This window comes from Silurus meridionalis, chromosome 14 (assembly GCF_014805685.1).
Source record: "Silurus meridionalis isolate SWU-2019-XX chromosome 14, ASM1480568v1, whole genome shotgun sequence".
NCBI classification, from domain to species: domain Eukaryota; kingdom Metazoa; phylum Chordata; class Actinopteri; order Siluriformes; family Siluridae; genus Silurus; species Silurus meridionalis.
The window spans coordinates 17,212,301-17,232,180 of record NC_060897.1 but is presented as its reverse complement, the minus strand read 5'-3'; the positions used below and the strand labels follow the sequence as shown (position 1 = coordinate 17,232,180).

Below are 19,880 nucleotides of genomic sequence, written 5' to 3'. Positions count from 1 at the left end.
AGAAAAGAAACTTCTACTGCAAAAAAAGATGCATAAAATGCTGTCTCATTGCTAGGGCTGCAACAACAAATCGATCTAATCTATAATGATATTCATTTTCAACGAATGCCGTTATTGATTAGTTGGGCTGCTCAAGTTACTGGTTATAATAACACAGCTGCTTGGGAAAATGGGGACAGTACAGGGTCAACCCGGCAGCATGTAAAAGTGTGCGTCCCAAGTCATCCAAGGCATGAGTCAAGTGCGAACCCATCCTCATCTGGGTTGCACCGAATGTCTATTTATTGCAGATATACGATGTGGTGGGGTACAATGATGGTAATCAGATGCAAACTTTAGTCCTGAGTTAATGTAGCAGACTGTTGACATTAACTGCAGTCCAAATCCATCCTCAAAGCTCTCGTTCTTAGAAACCGTCCCCAGCTGCACAGAGTGGCCTCCAAACGAAGAGAACACTATCCAGAGGCAGGCCTGGACGAAGTGGGAAGATCCACGGAGGGAAAAGGGGCAGGAACAGGGGTCACTAGAACCTTAGAAGAATGTTTAACTCAACATACAGAGAGAGAGAGAGAGAGAGAGAAGAGGGGTGCCAGGAAGAGAAGGATATGGATTATTATGTGTCCTTATTGTTGTATGAAATTTAATGTTACTGTGCAGTTGGGCCCCCGGCAAGACTCGCTATGGCAGCATAGCTTAAAAGGGACAACCCGAGGGTAACACTGACATGAGGGATCTCTGGGATATAAGAGATGACCCACCACACCACAGTCAACCAACCTGACTGCAGCAAAAAACTGGACAACAGCATACAAATATCCCAGTTCACCGAACACTTTATATCCACGAGGAAGAAAAATCTACTGATAAAAGACTTGACTAAATAAATGCGTTTTCAACCTTGACTTGAACACTGAGACTGTGTCCCAAACACTGATTGGAAGGTTGTTCCGTAACTGTGGGGCGTTTATAAGAGAAATATATGCCCCCTGCTGTAGTCTTCATTATTTGAGGTACCAACAAATAGCCTGCACCTTTTGATCCAAGTATGCATGGAGGATCATATTGGTACAGAAGTTCAATTAGATACTGCGGCGCGAGACCGTTAAGTGCTTTTTACATCAGTAGTAGTATTTTATAATCAATGTGAGATTTAATTGGGAGCCAGTGTAGACTGATTAAAACAGGGGTGATGTGGTCATATTTTCTAGATCTAGTGAAGACTCTTGCTGCTGCATTCTGAACTAACTAAAACTTATTTATGCACTTACTCGAAAACCCAGACAGTAAAGCATTACAGTAGTCTAATTTAGTTGTAACAAAAGCATGAACTTTTTTGCTGCATCCTGCAACAGCGACATATTTCTAATTTTAGCAATATTTCTAAGGTGAAAGAAGGCGATCCTGGTAATATTATTCATGTGAGCATTGAAGGAAAGACTAGGGTCAATAATCACACCAAGGTCTTTGACTGCTGTACACACTGAGACAGAAACACCATCCAGAGATACTGTGTAATCGGAAAGTTTGCTTCTAGGTGCATGTGGTCCTAGTAAAAGTACTTCCGTCTTATCTGAGTTGAGCAGAAGAAAGTTATCAAGCATCCACTGTCTAATGTCCTTTACACACTCCAACATTGTTAAGCTGATCTTTCTCATCTTGCTCATCTGGCTAATGATTATGCATTTTTACACCAGTGCATATTTATTTCCTATCTTATTTAATTTTTTTATAAAGCCTGTTAGATGCTGCGATTCTCCGTTCTATTCTTTTTAATAGCATTTTTCTGCTACTACATTTAACTGGTTTTCAAATGTAATTTACTGTGACTTGTTTTTTAATGTTTGTATATTTAATGTATGCAATTGCAGAATCTATATATGTTATATAGATTTTTCAAGCATGGTTTTCAACTTACAACAAATTACCCAAATTGCTTGCATTCTCAAATGCTCTTTTTCTTTTTTTACAGAAATGAACAACCCAGCATGATTTAATTTGTTCAAGGAGAAATCCCCCATGCACTCCTAAACAAGCAGCCACTATAAGCTTTAAAATATCTAAATTAAAGTTAAACTCAATGTCAATAAAAAAAGCAAAACATCTCAATTAAAAGAATAATTTTGTAATCTGAATAATCAAAATAATCGTCCGATTAACTGATTATCAAACTAATCGTTAGTTGCAGCCCTAATCATGGATGACCATGTGCTCTGACACCAGCTTCGTAACACTGCTGGCATATGCAGAGAAATAATTTTACTGACAAGTGACAAGTAAAGTGACAAGTAAACCTCCTTGTAAGCACCTTTTATCTAAAAATTCTAATACAAGACATCAGCCAGAAAGTTAAACGTGGTCTCAACTGGATCATTCTAACCACATCTCTATTGTGACAAAATGGCTTAAATAACGGAGTGAGAGTCACAAAGTTCTAGCCATTGTGAGGAAGAATTGTCAGAAATTTTTGTAATGTGTGAAGCTTGTAAAGACCTGTTAAAAAATCTTAAATACATTTTTTTGCATTTAAAAGGGTCACAGAAACAAAGGTTCCTTGTTCATACATTTTAAACAGTTTAGGTAATCAGTAAAATAATTACTTAATTCAAAAACAAAATGAAAAGATTGCTGCTTTGGGACAATGTTGTTGTTAAAAGCAGTATACAAATGAATCTGAACTGAATTAAATCAAATCACAATTTCATACCACTGTTTCTACACACAGAAAAATCAAGGTACAGTAATGTACCTAAAAGAGTACAAATGCTTTGTCGCCCCAGCTGTACCCTAGCAGGGTACAGAAATGTACCTCTAAACACTGGTACATTTTTGTACCTTCTTGTTTGTACCTCTAAAAGAACAATTTTGCACCTTAAGTGATAGAAATGTACCTTTATGTTACGGTTTAAAATTACATCCTGGTATTCTCCCAGGGCCCTTCACTAATATCCAGCTGAACTGATTTGTCCTAAAAAAAAAACAAAACAAAAAAAAAACACTTGCATGGGTGGGAAAAGCATTAGGCTTTGAGCATTTTGTTACTTGTTTAAATACAAAACAGAGGCAGTGCATTTTTCACATTTTTTTTTAATCACAAAAGTAGCACATTTCTTAGTATAAAAGTACAGACCATTCTCAATTCAGTTTACGACTCATACTGGATATTCTGTACTACACGTTAACAATAAATTGAGGATCGGAGAAATTGGATCAGATGAATTTTGCTGATCAGGGTTCAAGCTGAGTTGCTGTACTATTCACTCTTCTTCACTGGGACAGTCATTTTTGTCATCAGATTGTCCAAAAACAAAGGATCTGTGCTTCCTGTAAACGTTTTTTATAAGAATGATAACACCAAAAAGTTGACTGGCATTTATTTATACTACAGGTGATATTAAAATTTGATTGATGTGCATGAACGATTCCAACATGTTGGATTAATTTAACGAGACTGAATGTCCTCCATGTGCACTTTGGGCACAGCTTGTCTCCCTCATCCACGATGTTGCCAATGCGCCTCTGAAGGAAAGTGAGTGTGTTCTTCAGGTGTGGTGGATATGTGATGTTAAAAGTAAAATACATACAGAAGGCAGTCACGAAGGCCTCGTCTAGGCTGGTGCACTGGCACACAACTATGCTATTCACCTTAACCACGCTGTGCCCTCTTCCAATGATTGCAATCTTCCAATTATTCTCCATCAGTTAAATGGTTGGAAAGGGGGTAGCACGGTCCTCCTACATAAGAGAAAACAAAAAGAAACATTTTCAAATGTAAATAAACAAGTCAGTCATTTTAGCCTTTTATTATATTTTAAAAATTCTGTGTATATATTGTAGATGGTTTTACAGGTACACTCTAGAATTTTCATACTAAAGCTGGAGACGTCTTAAATAAAAAATAAAAAATAAAAGTTATGGCAAAAATGAAGCACATCTCCCGGAGACAGAAAAGTCCCAAATCCAAGCTTTTTCTGTTCATGTACTAACATGAGGTCCACCAGCCAGCATTGCAGGATAATTCAGAAGCCTACCTCTTTCATAGTAATCAATCTTTTCTCTGAAAATGGATGGCAAAAAGATAAGCACAGCCCTTAAGTCAATTCCTGCAATGTGGAAAAATATCCTACTTTCTCAATCACATATTTTGCAATGTGGTAAAGCAAATTACATATATTGTGAGTTTCACTAGCAAAGTGACTGTCTCTACCTGGTAGATCTTCAGCCAGGGCATCCTGTCTTGTTTCAGTGTACTGTTTTGCTAGGGGGGATTTTGCTGTGGCAAGTTTCAGCACATTTGGCAGAACTCTAGCAAAGTCCTCTGTAGAATGTGAAGACATGATTAACATTCAGTGCATCACTGAAAGCAAATTTATTTTAATTAAATGTTTTATTTAATTAAATGTTTATTTTCCATGACAGCAATCAACATGTCTGCAATTTCACAATGTTCAAAATCGTAATTGCATCCCTGTATCATTCAGATGTTTTCAATACTCACTCCATCAGGAGTTCTTAAGTATGGGTACGTTTTGACTACATCCTCCACAGACATTCCTTCCATGATTTATCGACGTCTCCAGGAGAATGTTTGTGCCATGCGGTCTTTGACAGTCAAGATGTCTGGATGTTTCTTCTGATACTCACTTTGTAGAACGTTTACATGGGCCTCAACAGACGCTGAATCCTCCCCAACACAAGTTTCCTTTGTCAGAACAACAAACAGAGAATGCTTAAACTGTGACAGATAATTGCAGAGACAGATATGTGAAAAGTGAATCCGGGCCCTAATGTTCAGTCAGTGAAAGAGTTAGGTGTATGCAAAAAATATTTAAATGTCTAATATTTGCCTTAAATTGTCCTGCACTAAGTGAAATGTAAAAGTCATTAAAAGTAAATATAAAAAAAAAATAAAAAATGGAAAATAAGATATGCATATGGCAGTGGGCTTACATATGCTATACTAGCTGGCTATACTGGCTGCGACACAAACTCGCAGATGCACTGGTGGATCTGGACTGCTTTGTATGGCCAAACTTCTCCTTCAGCTTTCTTACTTCACTGTCGCTGACAAGTGGTGCACATTCTGCTTTAAATTTTCCCTTTTCTCCATCTACGTCATTTTCTGATCACACAGAAAATTACAACAGTTACAGACATTACCATTCAGCTGCCACTGAAGCTTCAGCCTCCGGTTGCTATAGAAACAGTCAGTGTCCTGAGACACACGCTTAATTATGCTGCCTTCACGTGCTACCGGAAACTTCCTACTTCCCACTTTTGAATTCATGGTTATACGCAAACCCGCACATGACATGGAAGAAAAAGAAAATATTAAATCGTGCGCACGTCTTAGCCTACTTGTCATGTCCGTGGCTCCGTATGATTACGAGCTCATCACATTTAAATTTTAACTTGAGAGTGTGTTCATGACCAATAGTATTTAACTAGTTACTAATATTTACCCTAGTTCCGATAGCACGTGAATGCAACATAAAAATGCTGAGCTGTTGTGCAAGACGCAAGACGTAATAGTCTAGCCTGAAAAAAAATTCTAAACGCTGTTTGAGCATAAGAAACAACATTTATAGGATAGGTTATGTAAGTTTTTGTTGTAAAATCCAAAAAAGAAAAAGCTTAATTCGAGCAGATTTCGATATTCCACAGCAGACGGCGCGAAGCGGGAAAAATGGGTTGCGCTGCCCAGTTCTGCAGGGGCTAAATGGCGATGTTAAGTTGAAGCATTTTACACGGCTTACTTGACTAAATTAACAAAATAACAGTGTGTAACCCAACTAGCAACAAGCCATAACGTGCTGAGTGTAGTTAACGATAGTTTAAGTTATGCTTGTAAATGTTATTGAGAGCTAACAGTAGCATGCTATTTTCTTGAACAGAAAAGAAAAATCAAGATTCGGTTACTTACCCCTGAGTTTCCTTTCCTCTTCTTCGTTAATCTGTATTCCAGCTTCAATTACTTTCTGAATTAGTCGACAGGGATGGACAATTAATCAACATTTTCGCTCATTTCACGCACTCCTATTGCAAGTGTGAGAGAAAGTGCACTCACTGTGCAACGCGCAAAGAAGAAATCCCGCCTTCTGAATAGACGAGCCAATGGCTTTTAAATTATGATTTTGTGATCTCTGATTTGCTGCATAATGTACCTTAAGCTTATTAAAAGTACAATTATGTACCCTTGCTGTCAGAACTAATTTTGTACCTTTAAATTAAAACAAAGGTTCACAGTTGTCACCTTAAGGACCATTTCCTGTACCTTACAGGGTACTTTCATGGCAAATGTACCTTTAGGTACAGAAATGATACCCCTATTTTTCTGTGTGTAGCAACCACCTAAACAGTTCTTATAGTTAGTTCTTTCTGTTATTCTTATTTTTATTCACTTTTTCTCTTTTTCTCTTTAGCATCAGAACAATTAAGCGAGCAGCATGCTGAGGCTCTAATGGCCTGGATGAGGAACTGTCTTGGTCAAAAAGTCACAAATATCAAGGTAAGACGAACAGAACTCAGAACCTCTTGTGAACATGAACTGTAACTGAAATGTCACATTTAAAAATTCTAAAACTTTTCCAGGTGACCCCTCGTCTGAACACACATCCTGCAATGATCACAGTGCTGGAGATGGGAGCAGCGCGCCATTTTCTTCGCACTCAGCAGCTAGCACATAGTGTAGAGGAGAGGGCGCAGATCCTGCAGCCCACACTGGAGATCAACCCTGGGTAAGAGAAAATGAATATGTGGAGAAAGAAGCATTGTTCATATCTAATTTTGTGCTACTGTGAGTTAGACAGCCTATGCAGATTTTTAACAGATTCTTCTTTGGGTAGGTGATATAAAAAAATATTGATCGATAGCATTTACCAGAAGTACAAATACTATAAGACAATATTACAGACAATATGCAAAGTGCAAATAAATATGAAATTATATGTACAACATGTAATATATATGTAGATATATGCACAGCAAATAAATATAAAGGCTATGACAGTAAGAAATATGCAGGAGCTGCTAAACAACTACACAAAAAATATGCATAACACATATGTTATGAGGAGCTTTCATAATTTCTGGAGACTTCACCACTCCAACCTGAGATCTGTACTAACAAGATTTCACCATAATGTCTCCTGCTCTACCAGAGGGGACAACACACTGGATCAGGTATACACAAACATACCTGAGGCATACACGGCCATTTCCCTCCCCAATTTGTGTCAGTCTGATCACCTCTCTTTGTTCATGCTACCCAAATACACACCACTGATCAAAAGGGCAAAACTAGCTGTGACCTGGCACCTCGACTTGCAGATGGATTCTGGACTTTCTCACCAGCAGACCTCAGTCTGTTAGTCTGGGCAAACAGGCATCCTCAACCCTCACTCTAAACACTGGCATCTGACAGGACTGTTTTTTGAGCCCAGTACTCTACTCTCTGTTCACCTATGATTGTGTTCCTCTGCATAACTCCAACATGTTCATTAAATATGCAGATGACACCACTGTGGTCGGCCAGATCAGCATCAATGACGAATTGGCCTACAGGAAAGATATCCGAAGCCTGACAGTGTGGTGTGCCACCAACAACCCGACCCTCAATGCCATGAAGAATAAATAGCTCATTGTGGACTTTCAGAAATCTAATAGCAAGAGACATTCCAAAGTCTACATCAATTCAACTGAGGTAGAGATGTTCTCCAGCTTTAAGTTCTTGGGAGTTCACATCTCTGAGTATCTGTCCTGGTACCAAAACACTTCCGCTCTGTTTAGGAAGGCACAAAAGAGCCTGTACTTCTTGGTAGTTTTAAGAAAGCCCCCAGGGATTCTAAGGATTTTTTACTGCTGCATCATTGAGAGAATCCTGACCAACCTATCACTGTATGATAAAGAGGCTCCACTGTGTGTGAACATAAAGCCCTGCAAAAAGTGATCAAAACCGCACAACGCATCACTGGTAACCAACTTCCTGCCATTGAGCACCATTACCACAGCAGATGTCTGCTGTGGTAATATACCTCTTTCCTGCCTACTTTTTTTTTATCTCTCTGCCGATCCAATTCTGTTTTGCCAACCTCTTTCTCCTTATGCTTTTCTTTACTTTCTCATTCCACCACCATGTCTTTGTCTTCCTTTCTTTTTTCCAGATGTCACATCAAGTACATTTCTAGTGTCTCCCCTTATCACTTCTGCAGTAGTTGCCCAATCATCCAGCACCTCTTAACCACCACCGAACCCCTGTCTGACCTCTACCATGAATCTCACACTGCAGTCTTCCTGCTTCTGTTTTCAGTCCTCAAGCTCCTCCTCTTCTTCTTCACCGCTAAAGCCATCCTACAGACAACCATACGATGCCAACACCTTACACTCTCCAATCTCCTTCAGGTTGCATCTCCTTCATAGAACATGGTCCACCTGTGTGCACCTTCCTTCACTCTTGTCACAATATGCTCCTTCTTCTTAAAATAAGCTTTTACCATTGCCATTTCCATTCATTTAAAAGAAACATTCCACCATCTGCCCTTTCAGATTCGTCTCAGTAAGGCCATACCTACCTATCACCTCTATTCCCTTCACCTACATGGCCATTGGCATCTGCCCCAATGACCAAATGTTCTTTCCTAGGTATACCTTCTACCACTTCATCTAACTCACTCAAATTTTTCCTCCTCCTCCATCTCATAGCCCACTTGTGGAGCATAAGCACTGATAATTAGGGATGCACTGAATATTCGGCCACCGAAAATTTTCGGCCGAAAATGGCCCAAAAGTGCATTTTCGGTTTTCGGACGAAAGACTTTGATCACCGAAACAACATGGCCGAAACAGTTTGATGTGATGACGGAAACAGAAACCGCGGCCCGCACGTGCCTGTCTAAAACATGTCTGCAGTGTGGACGTGTTTCAGTATATCTGAGAAAGACCCATGGATAGCGATTTGCAAAACATGTAATGCCGAAAATTCGTCTGCAAAAACTTTCTCCACATCGGGTTTAATTTGAAATCCAAACATCTGATCACTATGCTGAATATGAGAGAAATGCAGCACAGAAAAGTAAAACCCCTCCTAGCATGCGCACTCCGTCTGTGGTGGACGTTTTTAAAAAGGCAGGAAGTTTCCCAGTGATAGTGTTGTATTGTATCTTTAAACAGTTGCACTTGTTCTGAATGCACTTTGTTTTTTTGAAAGAACATATTTAATTTTACAACCTTTCAGCAGGCCAGAGGGCCTGTACATTATTATTTAATGTACACATGAGTGCATTAAAGTTAAACATTTAAGACTAAATTTTAATTAATTTTATCCTGTGCATTGTTACAATGTGCTATAAATAAATATTTTCATAATTTGTAATTGATTAATTCTTTGAGACTTTAATATTAATTTATGCAATTGAAATGCCTTGATTTTAGTAAGGTTAGTACACAGTCATAGACATAAATGCAATGGTAATAATAATTGGCATAATTTCTTTCGGTGTTTCGGTTTTTCGTTTTTCGGCCTTGCTTTCCTCCTTTTTCGGTTTCGGCCAAGAATTTTCATTTCGGTGCATCCCTACTGATAATATTTATCATCACTCCTTCAACTTCCAGCTTCACATTCATCACTTTATCAGAAACTCTCTTCACCTCCACCACACTCTTACTGTACTGTTACTTCAGGATCACCCCTACACCATTTCTCTTTCCATCCACATCATAAAAGAACAGTTTAAATCCACCTCCAATGTTCCTGGCCTTACTCCCTTTCCACTTGGTCTCCTGAACACACAACATCTCTACCTTTCTCCGCTCCACCAGTTTACCTATCTCTCTTCATTTGCTAGTCATAGTACCAACCCAGACCTCCACTCTCCTACATTTCGCCTTTTCCTGCTGTCTCTGTAGACGTTTTCCTACTCCTTCGGCCAACAGTAGCCCAATTTTCGGTACCGTGTTGGCTAACAATACATGTGGCGGTCTTTGGTTACCCAGGCCTCGACCGATCCGGTATGAAATTTTGATTCGTGATCCACATATTTGATTTGGTACATTTTACGCTGGATGCCTTTTCTAACACAACCCTCCCCATTTATCTGGGCTTGGGACCGGCATTAAGGGCTTGGGACCTGGTGTGTGCAACCCTAAAGACTGGGTTATACTTCATATTTATCTGCACTTTTTTTTTTTTTTTTACACAATTGCTACTATTTGCACTTCTAGTAGACACTAAACTGCATTTTGTTGCTGTTTGCCTGTACTATGCAATGCCAAAGTATCGATCTATCTATCTATATGAACATATTTGTGAAGTTATTATTAGTGTAGAATGTGTGGTACGGTACAATATGTGTAGAGAATGTGGGAGATATATATATATATATATATATATATATATATATATATATATATATATATATATATATATATATATATATATACAGATAATATATAATTGCAAGGATAATTTTGGATAAACAATGAATACAATATAATATACCAAAATAATTGTCCAGATTAATATAGAATGTACAGAGTGGAACAGAACTGCATGATTAATACTGCATTATGATTACTGCCATATTACTTGGTTGGTTTCTAAGCATGTATTTCTAATAAATGTATCCTCTGGAGCAGAGGCAGCTCTTGACCATCCCAGGAAAGGGAGGCTATTATGAAAGCCTATTTTATAGCATTTCATGGTTTCAACATACATTTAAAGTTCTTGAAATTTTTTTGGATTGACTGACCTGCATTAAAAGCAGGGGTGTCAAACTCAAATTCACAGTGGGCCAAAATTAAAAACTGGGACAAAGTCGCAGGCCAAACTCAATATTTATTAAAAAATTGACTGCAATTGTGCCTTCTTTCCAGATTTGTAATGTTGAACCTTTTCATATAGAAACAAACTTTAGTTTTGCATAAACATTGAATCTGGAACAATCAAAGTTTAATATTATAAACACATGAAAAATTTAATTTGAAATAAAACATCAGTGTTGTTCGTTTCTTATTATGTCTCTATCTATAGCCTTTCAAATTCCTTTTTAATGTAAATCTTTTTTTTACAGGACAACAACACAACCAAAAATAATAATAATTTTCTTCAATTAAAAAAGCAATATTTTAACCATTACCAGTTCATGACTTGGAGTAGCAAAAGTGCATAAAGACAACATTCATTCAAGCTCAGTTTGCTACAAACTGATTTACTCCGATTGGTTGAAGCCAGATACCTGGCATCTCCTCTTAGATACAACATGTGTAGAGAATGGGCAAACATTTTGACTCACGGGCCACAATGGGTTCTAAAATTTGACAGAGGGGCCTTTGCTACATGTTACAGGCCAAATCTCTAATGTAATACAGTGGAACCCGGTTATGTCGATGTCCTAGGGGGTCGCCAAAAAGCATCAAGGTAACCGATGATCGAGATAAATGAAAATCAAAATGGCGGCAATATATTAACGTGCTTGAAATTTCTTTATGTACATGATGTGCGTTAATAAATGAGAATGTGCATGCACGTGTTTTTGGAGAGGTTTTTGTTGGTATATGTTGGTTCACGGCGGTCGTTGTTATCGCGCACGCGTATCCCGGTACGTGCCTTTCCACCGGCACTCTCTCAACGGCTGCTCTTTTCTTCCCAAAGCGCACCGCGGATTCCCCCACCCAAACCCCCATCCTGCCAGTGTTCATTCTATGCTTTTGCTGCTCATCCCACGTTCTCCCGTGTGCTGTTCAGCGCCGCGCTTCTACTTTCGCCTCCCGTTCATCGCATAACATTTAACAACAAAAGGCATATGTGCAGTAACTAACAGCAGAGATTCACCAGTATACAATACAACACCTGTAGCAGCTGTAAGCCTTGATTTTTCCGCCACTTTCGCGAGTTCTTCTGCGGCTGCACCGAGATAACCGACGTTAAATGTCGGATTTTTCCCCCCCTTGTGCTCGAGATATCAGGGTTTGGCGGCATAAAAAAAGTCGACATAACCGATAAAAAAATGCTTAGAAAAAGCGAGAATTTGGCGGTTCCACTTCAAAAACGTCGACTTAATAGGGTTGTCGTGGTAACCGAGGGTGAGAAACCCGGGTTCCACTGTACGTACATACATGCATATACATATATACACACACACACACACACACACACACACATATATATATATATATATATATATATATATATATATATATATATATATATAATGTATGTGTGTGTGTGTGTGTGTGTGTGTGTGTGTGTGTGTGTGTGTGTGTGTATATGTATTACATTAGAGATTTGGCCTGTAACATGTAGCAAAGCATGAATATGCAAGGCTCATTGTACAAATTGTTTTCCAAATGCATTAATTAAATTAATGATTCATTCATGATAGCAGTAAAACACAAAGATCAACAACCAAACAAAGTCCGGAGGTTTGGAAACTTGGCTTCGTTAAGTGAAGCATAAAAGTCATTTGGTTTTGAAGAGAGCTGAACAACTTCTTTAAGACGGAGTCAGACTGAAGACCGATCAGTTCCAATCGCACTTCTTGTGGCGTTGTGACAGGGGACAGGACACCAGTTGAAAAATGCAAAGTGAAGGCTGATATTGTTTTCTTTGAAAACCGTGACAGTTTCTTGGCATATTAGGCATACAGCCTTTGATCAGACTTCAGCGAAATTCTGAAAAAACTTTGTTGTCCAATCCGTATTATTTTTTTTCTTTGATAAGCTCATTTTTGCAGAAGGGCTCATAAGAGAAGAGAGTAATACATGCGAACAAGGTCAATGTAGCTGAAGTGCGACATCTTTTGGGAACCGTGGACATTGCAGGGAAAAGGTAAATTGAACAAGGTTTACCCGGACCTATTTTAATAGAATTTGGTAACGTTCGGCGGGCCGGATTAATAAACCCAACCTGTGAGTGGCCCGCGGGCTGTAGTTTGCCCATGTCTGTCTTAGATGCAAGTGCATCGATGTCTGGGGTTAGGCTCTGAGCTGAGGAAATCCCCTAGATGTCCGTACAGCAGAGTCCCTGATTATCTTCAAGCGACGACTGAAGACATACCTCTTCCTGAAATACCTAAATTAGCACTTTATAAGTTTGTAGAATTCGATTTATATTTATATTAAGTTTGTAATCTTGCGTACCAGTGTAGATTTATTCATTACTAGAGATTTAAAGCACTTTTGTACGTCGCCCTGGATAAGGGGCGTCTGCTAAATGCCGTAAATGCAAATGAAATACTCAGGATTGAGTGTAGGTGTTCATCAGTGAGACTCCTGAGTGGTGTTTTGTTTATCTTCATCAAAGAGAACAGTTGCTTACAAAGATAAATTTTTTGCCGAACATAGAGAGCGTTTGAGCAGCTTGGGCACAGAGTTGGGGCAGTGTGACGGGGAGGAAACATGGAAACTTTGCAGCACTTTGCAAGAGTCGTACTTTGACTTGAGCGTGTCACTACACTGTAGGGCAATCAGCTCCATTTGGAGGTTGGCTGGTGCGCTTTTCACGTCAAACACAAACGGATTACTGAGCAGTTCAAATCTGTATTTCTGGGCTTCAAAGTCGGCAAATCGCCGGGTAAATTCAGCGCTGAGTACGCGGAGTTTTTCAGCGGTCTCGACTGACGCGCCAATGCAATAACAAAGCATTTTGGGATTTGTAGTATTAGCGGTGTATGTGCTATATACTGGCGGGCCAACACTAAATAACATTTGATATGACCAAATATAATTACACCCCTGATTTGAAGTAATGATAGACTGTCTTTTTTCTTTACTTAATTGAGTCTTTTCAAATCAAATCAAATTTTATTTGTCGAATACACATACATAGAGTATGACATGCAGTTAAATGCTTTTTACGACTGTCCGGCATGAGGGAATAGAATGAGGAGAAAAATAAAACAAGAAAAAAAGAAGGTAGATAAATAAAAAGTATGAACTATAGAAAATGTAAAATATATAAAGATATATGTGAAAGTGTATATACAAGGATGCGTATGACAGTAAACAGTAAAATTTAAGGTGATTGACCCTAAGGTGACTGTGTTAAGTATGGTGTGGTATAAAGTGCACTGTGCTGTAAGTCCAGAGATTAAAGTGTCATAGTGAGAGAGATAACACAGTGAGAGAGAGCACCAGTTCTAGATCCTGGGTGTTTCCTGGTTTAAACTTTAAATGGCCTGCAGGAAGAAGCTCCTCCTCATTCTCTCTATGCTCGTTTTCAAGGAACGGAAGCGGTTCCCTGAACGCAACAAAGAAAAGAGTCCGTTGTTGGGATGGCTGAGGTCCTTCACAGTTTTTCTGGCACTGGTCTGGCACCGTGTGTTGTAGATGTCCTGCTCGGTGTGAATGGTACGTTCAGCTGAATGCACCACCCTCTGGAGGGTTCGCCTGTCCTGCATTTTTTTTTTTTTTTTTTTTTTTTTTTATTTAACCTTTATTTTTACAGGCAAGTCATTAAGAACAGGTTCTTATTTACAATGGCGGCCTGACAAGTGGAATAACCACTTAGGGAAAGGGAAGTAGGGCTAAAATAAATACAAAACATAAAAAAATACATACAAAATTAACAATTACATAAATACATTTTAAAACAAAATTATGGAGAAAAACAACTGCATATATCCGTGAACAAATATATCATATTTTTAAAGGTTGAAATTGGAATGAATTTATCCAGTTTGAGGGTATTTTGCAAAGCATTCCAGTCGCGAGGGGCAGCAGATTGAAAAGATGCAAGACCAAACGCAGAGTTGGTTTTAGGAATGCTTAATTGAAAGTGAAGTGAGGACCGGGTGTTATATGTGACAGGCTTTAGCTGCAGCAAGTGACCTAAGTAAGGAGGTGAGTGGCCGAGAAGGGTCTTTATAAATGAACGTGAACCAGTGAATTTTACGGCGATTGTGAAGGGAGGGCCAGTTAACAGATGAATATAAAGCACAGTGGTGTGTATTGAAAGGAGCATTTGTGGCAAACCTGATAGCAGAATGGTAAAGAGCATCAAGTTTTGATAGGGTGGACTTGCAAGCAACCCTATATATAGTGTCTCCATAATCTAACATGGGTAGAATGGTCATTTGAATAAGAATAAGTTTGGCAGAAGTGGTGAAGGAAGAGCGGTTTCTGTAAAAGAAACCAAGCTTGGCTTTGACCTTAGATTGCAGCTTTGATATGTGGATAGAGAAAGAAAGTGAAGTTTCCAACCAGATGCCCAAGTAGTTATAAGCAGTGACTTGTTCTAAAATATCCCCCTTGCAGGTGGTGATGTTAAGGGCAGGAGGAGACGTAGTACCCCTACGGCAAAACCACATGCTTTTTGTTTTAGAGGTATTGAGAGTGAGTTTGAGTTGTGTAAAAGACTGCTGTAGTTGGTGAAAGCTATGTTGCAGGGTAGCTTGAACAGCATCAGGGGAGGGACCCATGGCATAAAGGATTGTATCATCGGCATATAAGTGAATGAGTGAAATACCAACTGCCTGGGGAATGTTATTAATATAAATTGAGAAAAGTGTGGGACCAAGGATGGAGCCTTGTGGGACACCCCTGGTGACCGGGAGAGAATGGGAGAAAAGGTTTTCAAATCTAACACATTGAACACGTTGAGAAAGATCATTTGAGAACCAAACAAGTGAGTAATCAGTGACACCAATGCTGCGGAGTCTGTGGATAAGTGTGTTGTGGTCCACCGAGTCAAAAGCTTTTGCAAGATCAATGAATATAGCAGCACAGTTTTGTTTTATTTAATGCAGATGTAATGTCATTAAGCACTTGGTAGCTGTAACACAACCATACCCTGATCGGAAGCTAGACTGTGCCCCGGAGATGATACCGTTCACATTAAGATAATTTATTAATTGTTTATTGACAAAGTTTTCCAGAATTTTAGACACACATGGTAAGATGGAAATTGGCCTGTAATTATTCAGGTCAGCCTGATCACCGCCCTTATAGAGAGGAAGCACAACTGCTTCTTTCCAAGCAGGTGGAATCTCGGCTGTATAGAGGGAGAGGTTAATGGGGGCTGTTAATGGAGCCGCAATGACAGGGGCAGCAATTTGAATAAAAAAAGCAGCAAGATCATCTGACCCAGCTGCTTTATTGGGGTCCAGAGCAGTCAGTTCCTTCAAGACTTCCCCCACTAAAACAGGCCGGATGGAAAAACTGTGAGGAGGTGCTAAAAGGTTGCAGGTATTAGAGGCTGCAGGGGCTGTAGAAATAGGGTTTAATGTCTTTGAAACAAAGCCAGCATTTATGAAGTGGTGATTGAAAGCTTTAGCTATGGAGTTTTTATTAGTAAGAACTATGTCATCCAATTTTAGGGACAATGGTATGGTCCGGAGTTTATTTTCAAGTTTTTTTACCGTATTCCAAAATGCTTTTGGATTCGCACCACAAAGTGTGAGCTGTTTTTTAAAAAAGCCAGCTTTAGCCTCCCTCACTGCTTGTGTGGCCTTGTTCCTGATTTGACAAAATAAAATGTTGTCTTTAACAGAATGTGTCTTGCGTGCTGCGCCAGGCTGTATTTTTGCTGAAGCAGAACCACTAGATCACGATTTATCCACGGGCTGTTGCGGTTTTTTATACGCATCTTTTTGTTTGGGGCATGTTTGTTGATTACAGCAGTTAAAATATCTTTAAACAACAACCATGCATCATGCACTGTAGGAATCAGACTAACTCTATACCAATTTACATGATTCAAATCATGTAAGAAGGCTTGAGCATCAAAATTTTTCAGAATACTTTTAGTAGCGACTACGACAGGTTGTTTGACAGAAAGTTGTTTTCTAACACAGGCAATGAAACAGTGGTCGCTGAGATCATTGCAAAAAACATCCGATAGGTACATGTGTGGGGCGTTTGTAAACACAACATCTATCAAAGTGGCGTTGTCACAACCTTTTGGGTTATATCTATTGGGTAGGTTTATGATTTGATGAAGGTTTAAGCAACCAAATTGTTGTACAACTTTCTCAGGGGGTTTAAGTATGTCCCAGTTTAGATCACCAAGTATGATCAACTCGGACCTAGTGAAAGGTGCAAGAGCATTGCTCAAGGCTTCTATGGTACATGCTGGTGCAGATGGAGGGCGATAGCAGCCAGCCACAGATAAAGAAAAGCTGTTTGATAATTTCATGTTAAGAACAAGAAGATCATACTGTTTGGGTATAGACTTTGCCAGGGCTATACTACATTGAAGGTATTCTTTAGTGAAAATTGCCACCCCCCCACCCTTAGATGACCTATCCTGCCGAAACAGGTTGTAACCAGATAGATACAGGTCAGGATAGAGAATAGAGTTACGCAACCATGTCTCAGTAATTACTAAAACGTCAGGGTTAGAACTCTCAACCCATACTTTAAGCTGGTCCAGTTTAGGTAATATGCTTCTTGCTTTTACATGCAAAAACCCAAGGTTATGATGATTACAAAAATCATCAAAGCATATGTTTTTTGAGGCCACATGATCTGTAGGGAAAACAACACCAGAAAGAACATCAGAAGAAGGGCCAGGGTGGACATGAACATTACCAGAGATCATAAGCAATAATATAATTAAGACCCGACAGAGCACAGCTGAGGAACTACAGTAATGTTGTTTTAACAATACAGTTGTATGCAGTTTGTTGGGTAATGCAATAATATTAATGAGCTTTCTCATAATAAAACATGACAGCAGAGCCGGAGTGATGGAAAATTTGTCAGGCATTAACCCAAAAGTCCGTAATATCATTATAGAGGCAGAGTCTCGATCATTTGAATAGACTTTGTTTGTTTTACTGCCTAAATGAGAAAGGCCATTTTGTTTGATTGCACAAGTAACGCAAGGAACTGAGAGACATGAAAAAAGTGTGGAGAGAATGCAAAATAGTTTGAGTATATCCATGGTTCAACAGAGAACAGAGAAAGACAAAAAGCCTATGAAAAGACCTTATTCCAGAGTGGCATGCACTTACTTCGATGCAATGAACTGTCAATTTTCCAGGTAGAGCGACACAGCTAACCAGCTAGGCATCCATATTTGCATGCAGCTAGCTAATGTCCTTAGCTCCCGAATATTGGCCTCAAACCAGGTGGAGTAGGCCGAGATCCTCACCCAGCAAACAGGTAGACAACAGACCAGGTGGAGTAGGCCGAGATCCTCACCCAGCAAACAGGTAGACAACAGACCAGGTGGAGTAGGCTGAGATCCTCACCCAGCAAACAGGTAGACAACAGACCAGGTGGAGTAGACCGAGATCCTCACATAGCAAGCAGGTAAACAACAGACCAGGTGGAGTAGGCCGAGATCCTCACACAGCAAGCAGGTAGACAACAGACCAGGTGGAGTAGACCGAGATCCTCACATAGCAAGCAGGTAAACAACAGACCAGGTGGAGCAGGCCGAGATCCTCACACAGCAAGCAGGTAGACAACAGACCAGGTGGAGTAGGCCGAGATCCTCACACAGCAAGCAGGTAGACAACAGACCAGGTGGAGCAGGCCGAGATCCTCACACAGCAAGCAGGTAGACAACAGACCAGGTGGAGCAGGCCGAGATCCTCACACAGCAAGCAGGTAGACAACATACCAGGTGGAGTAGGCCGAGATCCTCACACAGCAAGCAGGTAGACAACAGACCAGGTGGAGTAGGCCGAGATCCTCACTCTGAGCTGCTCAGTGCTCAGCACTAAATTGGAGCCTGTGGTGAAACTGATTCATTGCTCTCAGCTGTTCTTGAGACATTTTTCAAGATTTTTAGTCAAATAAAAATATAAAACAAAAAAAAGTTACGTTTTTGCTGTACTGAACAACGAGAGCGACTGAGTGATACGTCGTCAACTAAACGACTGATGTTTCCCTCCGCCGAAAACGGGGAACCGGCAGCGTGGGTTTCCTTGTGCCCTCGAAATTTGCTCGTGAAATAGGGTAAAATTTTGCGAGCAAGGTCACTTGTATCTCCGTTTGCTCGTACTATAGGTTGCTCGTACAACGGAGTTTTACTGTAATCATATTAGTAGCACTAATGGGGCTAATGCTCCCCACCCTTTCTCTGTACAAGACAATAGATCGTCTAAAGCACATTAAGAAAGCAAGAAACGACACAAATTAACTCTTGACAAGGCACAATATAAACTAAATACGTTCTGCCATGGAATCATTTTTAATAAAGTATTCATCACTGTCGAATAAAAAAGTGTTAAAGGTGGAACAATTTACCTGTTTTGCAGGCATGACCTCATCAAAAAGCTTAATGTGCTGAAAGACTCTAATCCTGATCTTGCACAGTTGCTTCTTGAACAGGTTTGTCAATCTTCTAGTTTCATAATTTGTAACTGTATTAACGTATGAGCCACCACTCTAACACCCTGTTGCATAATTGACATGCCTATGTATAATCATTTATCAATGTTTGATGTTTCAGATTTTTGAAAATGCTATGATCACAGCAGGTCTGAATGATGACCCTCGGCCAATGATCTCTCGTTTAAATGATCTACTGACCAAAGCCCTTGAGAAACACTGAGACCCAGACTGGAGATTGGATGCAATTAACTGTCCTAACTGTCATTAATTTTGCATAATCACAGCCATTTATAGATGTAAGCATTTTCTCTTTTAGAATATCTATACAGGCTCTGTCCTCTGCTATCCAGTATTCCTATACAAGATATCCAGGCTAATTCCTAATAAATTTCATTTTAATTTCATTTCAGAGTTTATTCTTTTAGTGGGTCAGAGTCAGATGTTTACGGAAGAATGTTTGAAGTGCACAATTGATTAGAATAAAACAAATGCTTGGTTGTAGGGATGTGCATCTCTATTATGCAATTTGATGCATAGTCAACAATATGATACAATAAAGATGCATATGAAGCAGCTACTAATGTGTTTCATAGAACTTAACTGTC

General features: G+C 39.5%; 1 protein-coding gene and 1 long non-coding RNA gene across 3 annotated transcripts in view; both read left to right on the top strand.

The window, feature by feature from the left end:
* Positions 1 to 19,679, top strand: part of trap1 (TNF receptor-associated protein 1) — a 45,525-nt gene extending 25,846 nt beyond the window's left edge. Inside the window, exons 15-18 of one of the 2 annotated variants that reach the window (XM_046865900.1) lie at positions 6,420 to 6,505; positions 6,589 to 6,734; positions 19,200 to 19,272; positions 19,394 to 19,679. In XM_046865900.1, the coding sequence (XP_046721856.1) occupies positions 6,420 to 6,505; positions 6,589 to 6,734; positions 19,200 to 19,272; positions 19,394 to 19,495 (407 nt within the window). In that variant the 3' untranslated portion in view covers positions 19,496 to 19,679. Of the gene's footprint in view, positions 1 to 1,969; positions 2,030 to 6,419; positions 6,506 to 6,588; positions 6,735 to 19,199; positions 19,273 to 19,393 lie in introns of those variants that run through there. The other variant, XM_046865901.1, reaches the window with a different exon arrangement.
* On the top strand, positions 16,525 to 18,757 carry LOC124396689. Its single transcript, XR_006927825.1, has 2 exons — positions 16,525 to 18,512; positions 18,613 to 18,757. It is a non-coding gene; the product is annotated as an uncharacterized LOC124396689 (long non-coding RNA).
* Positions 19,680 to 19,880: the final 201 nt, after the last annotated feature.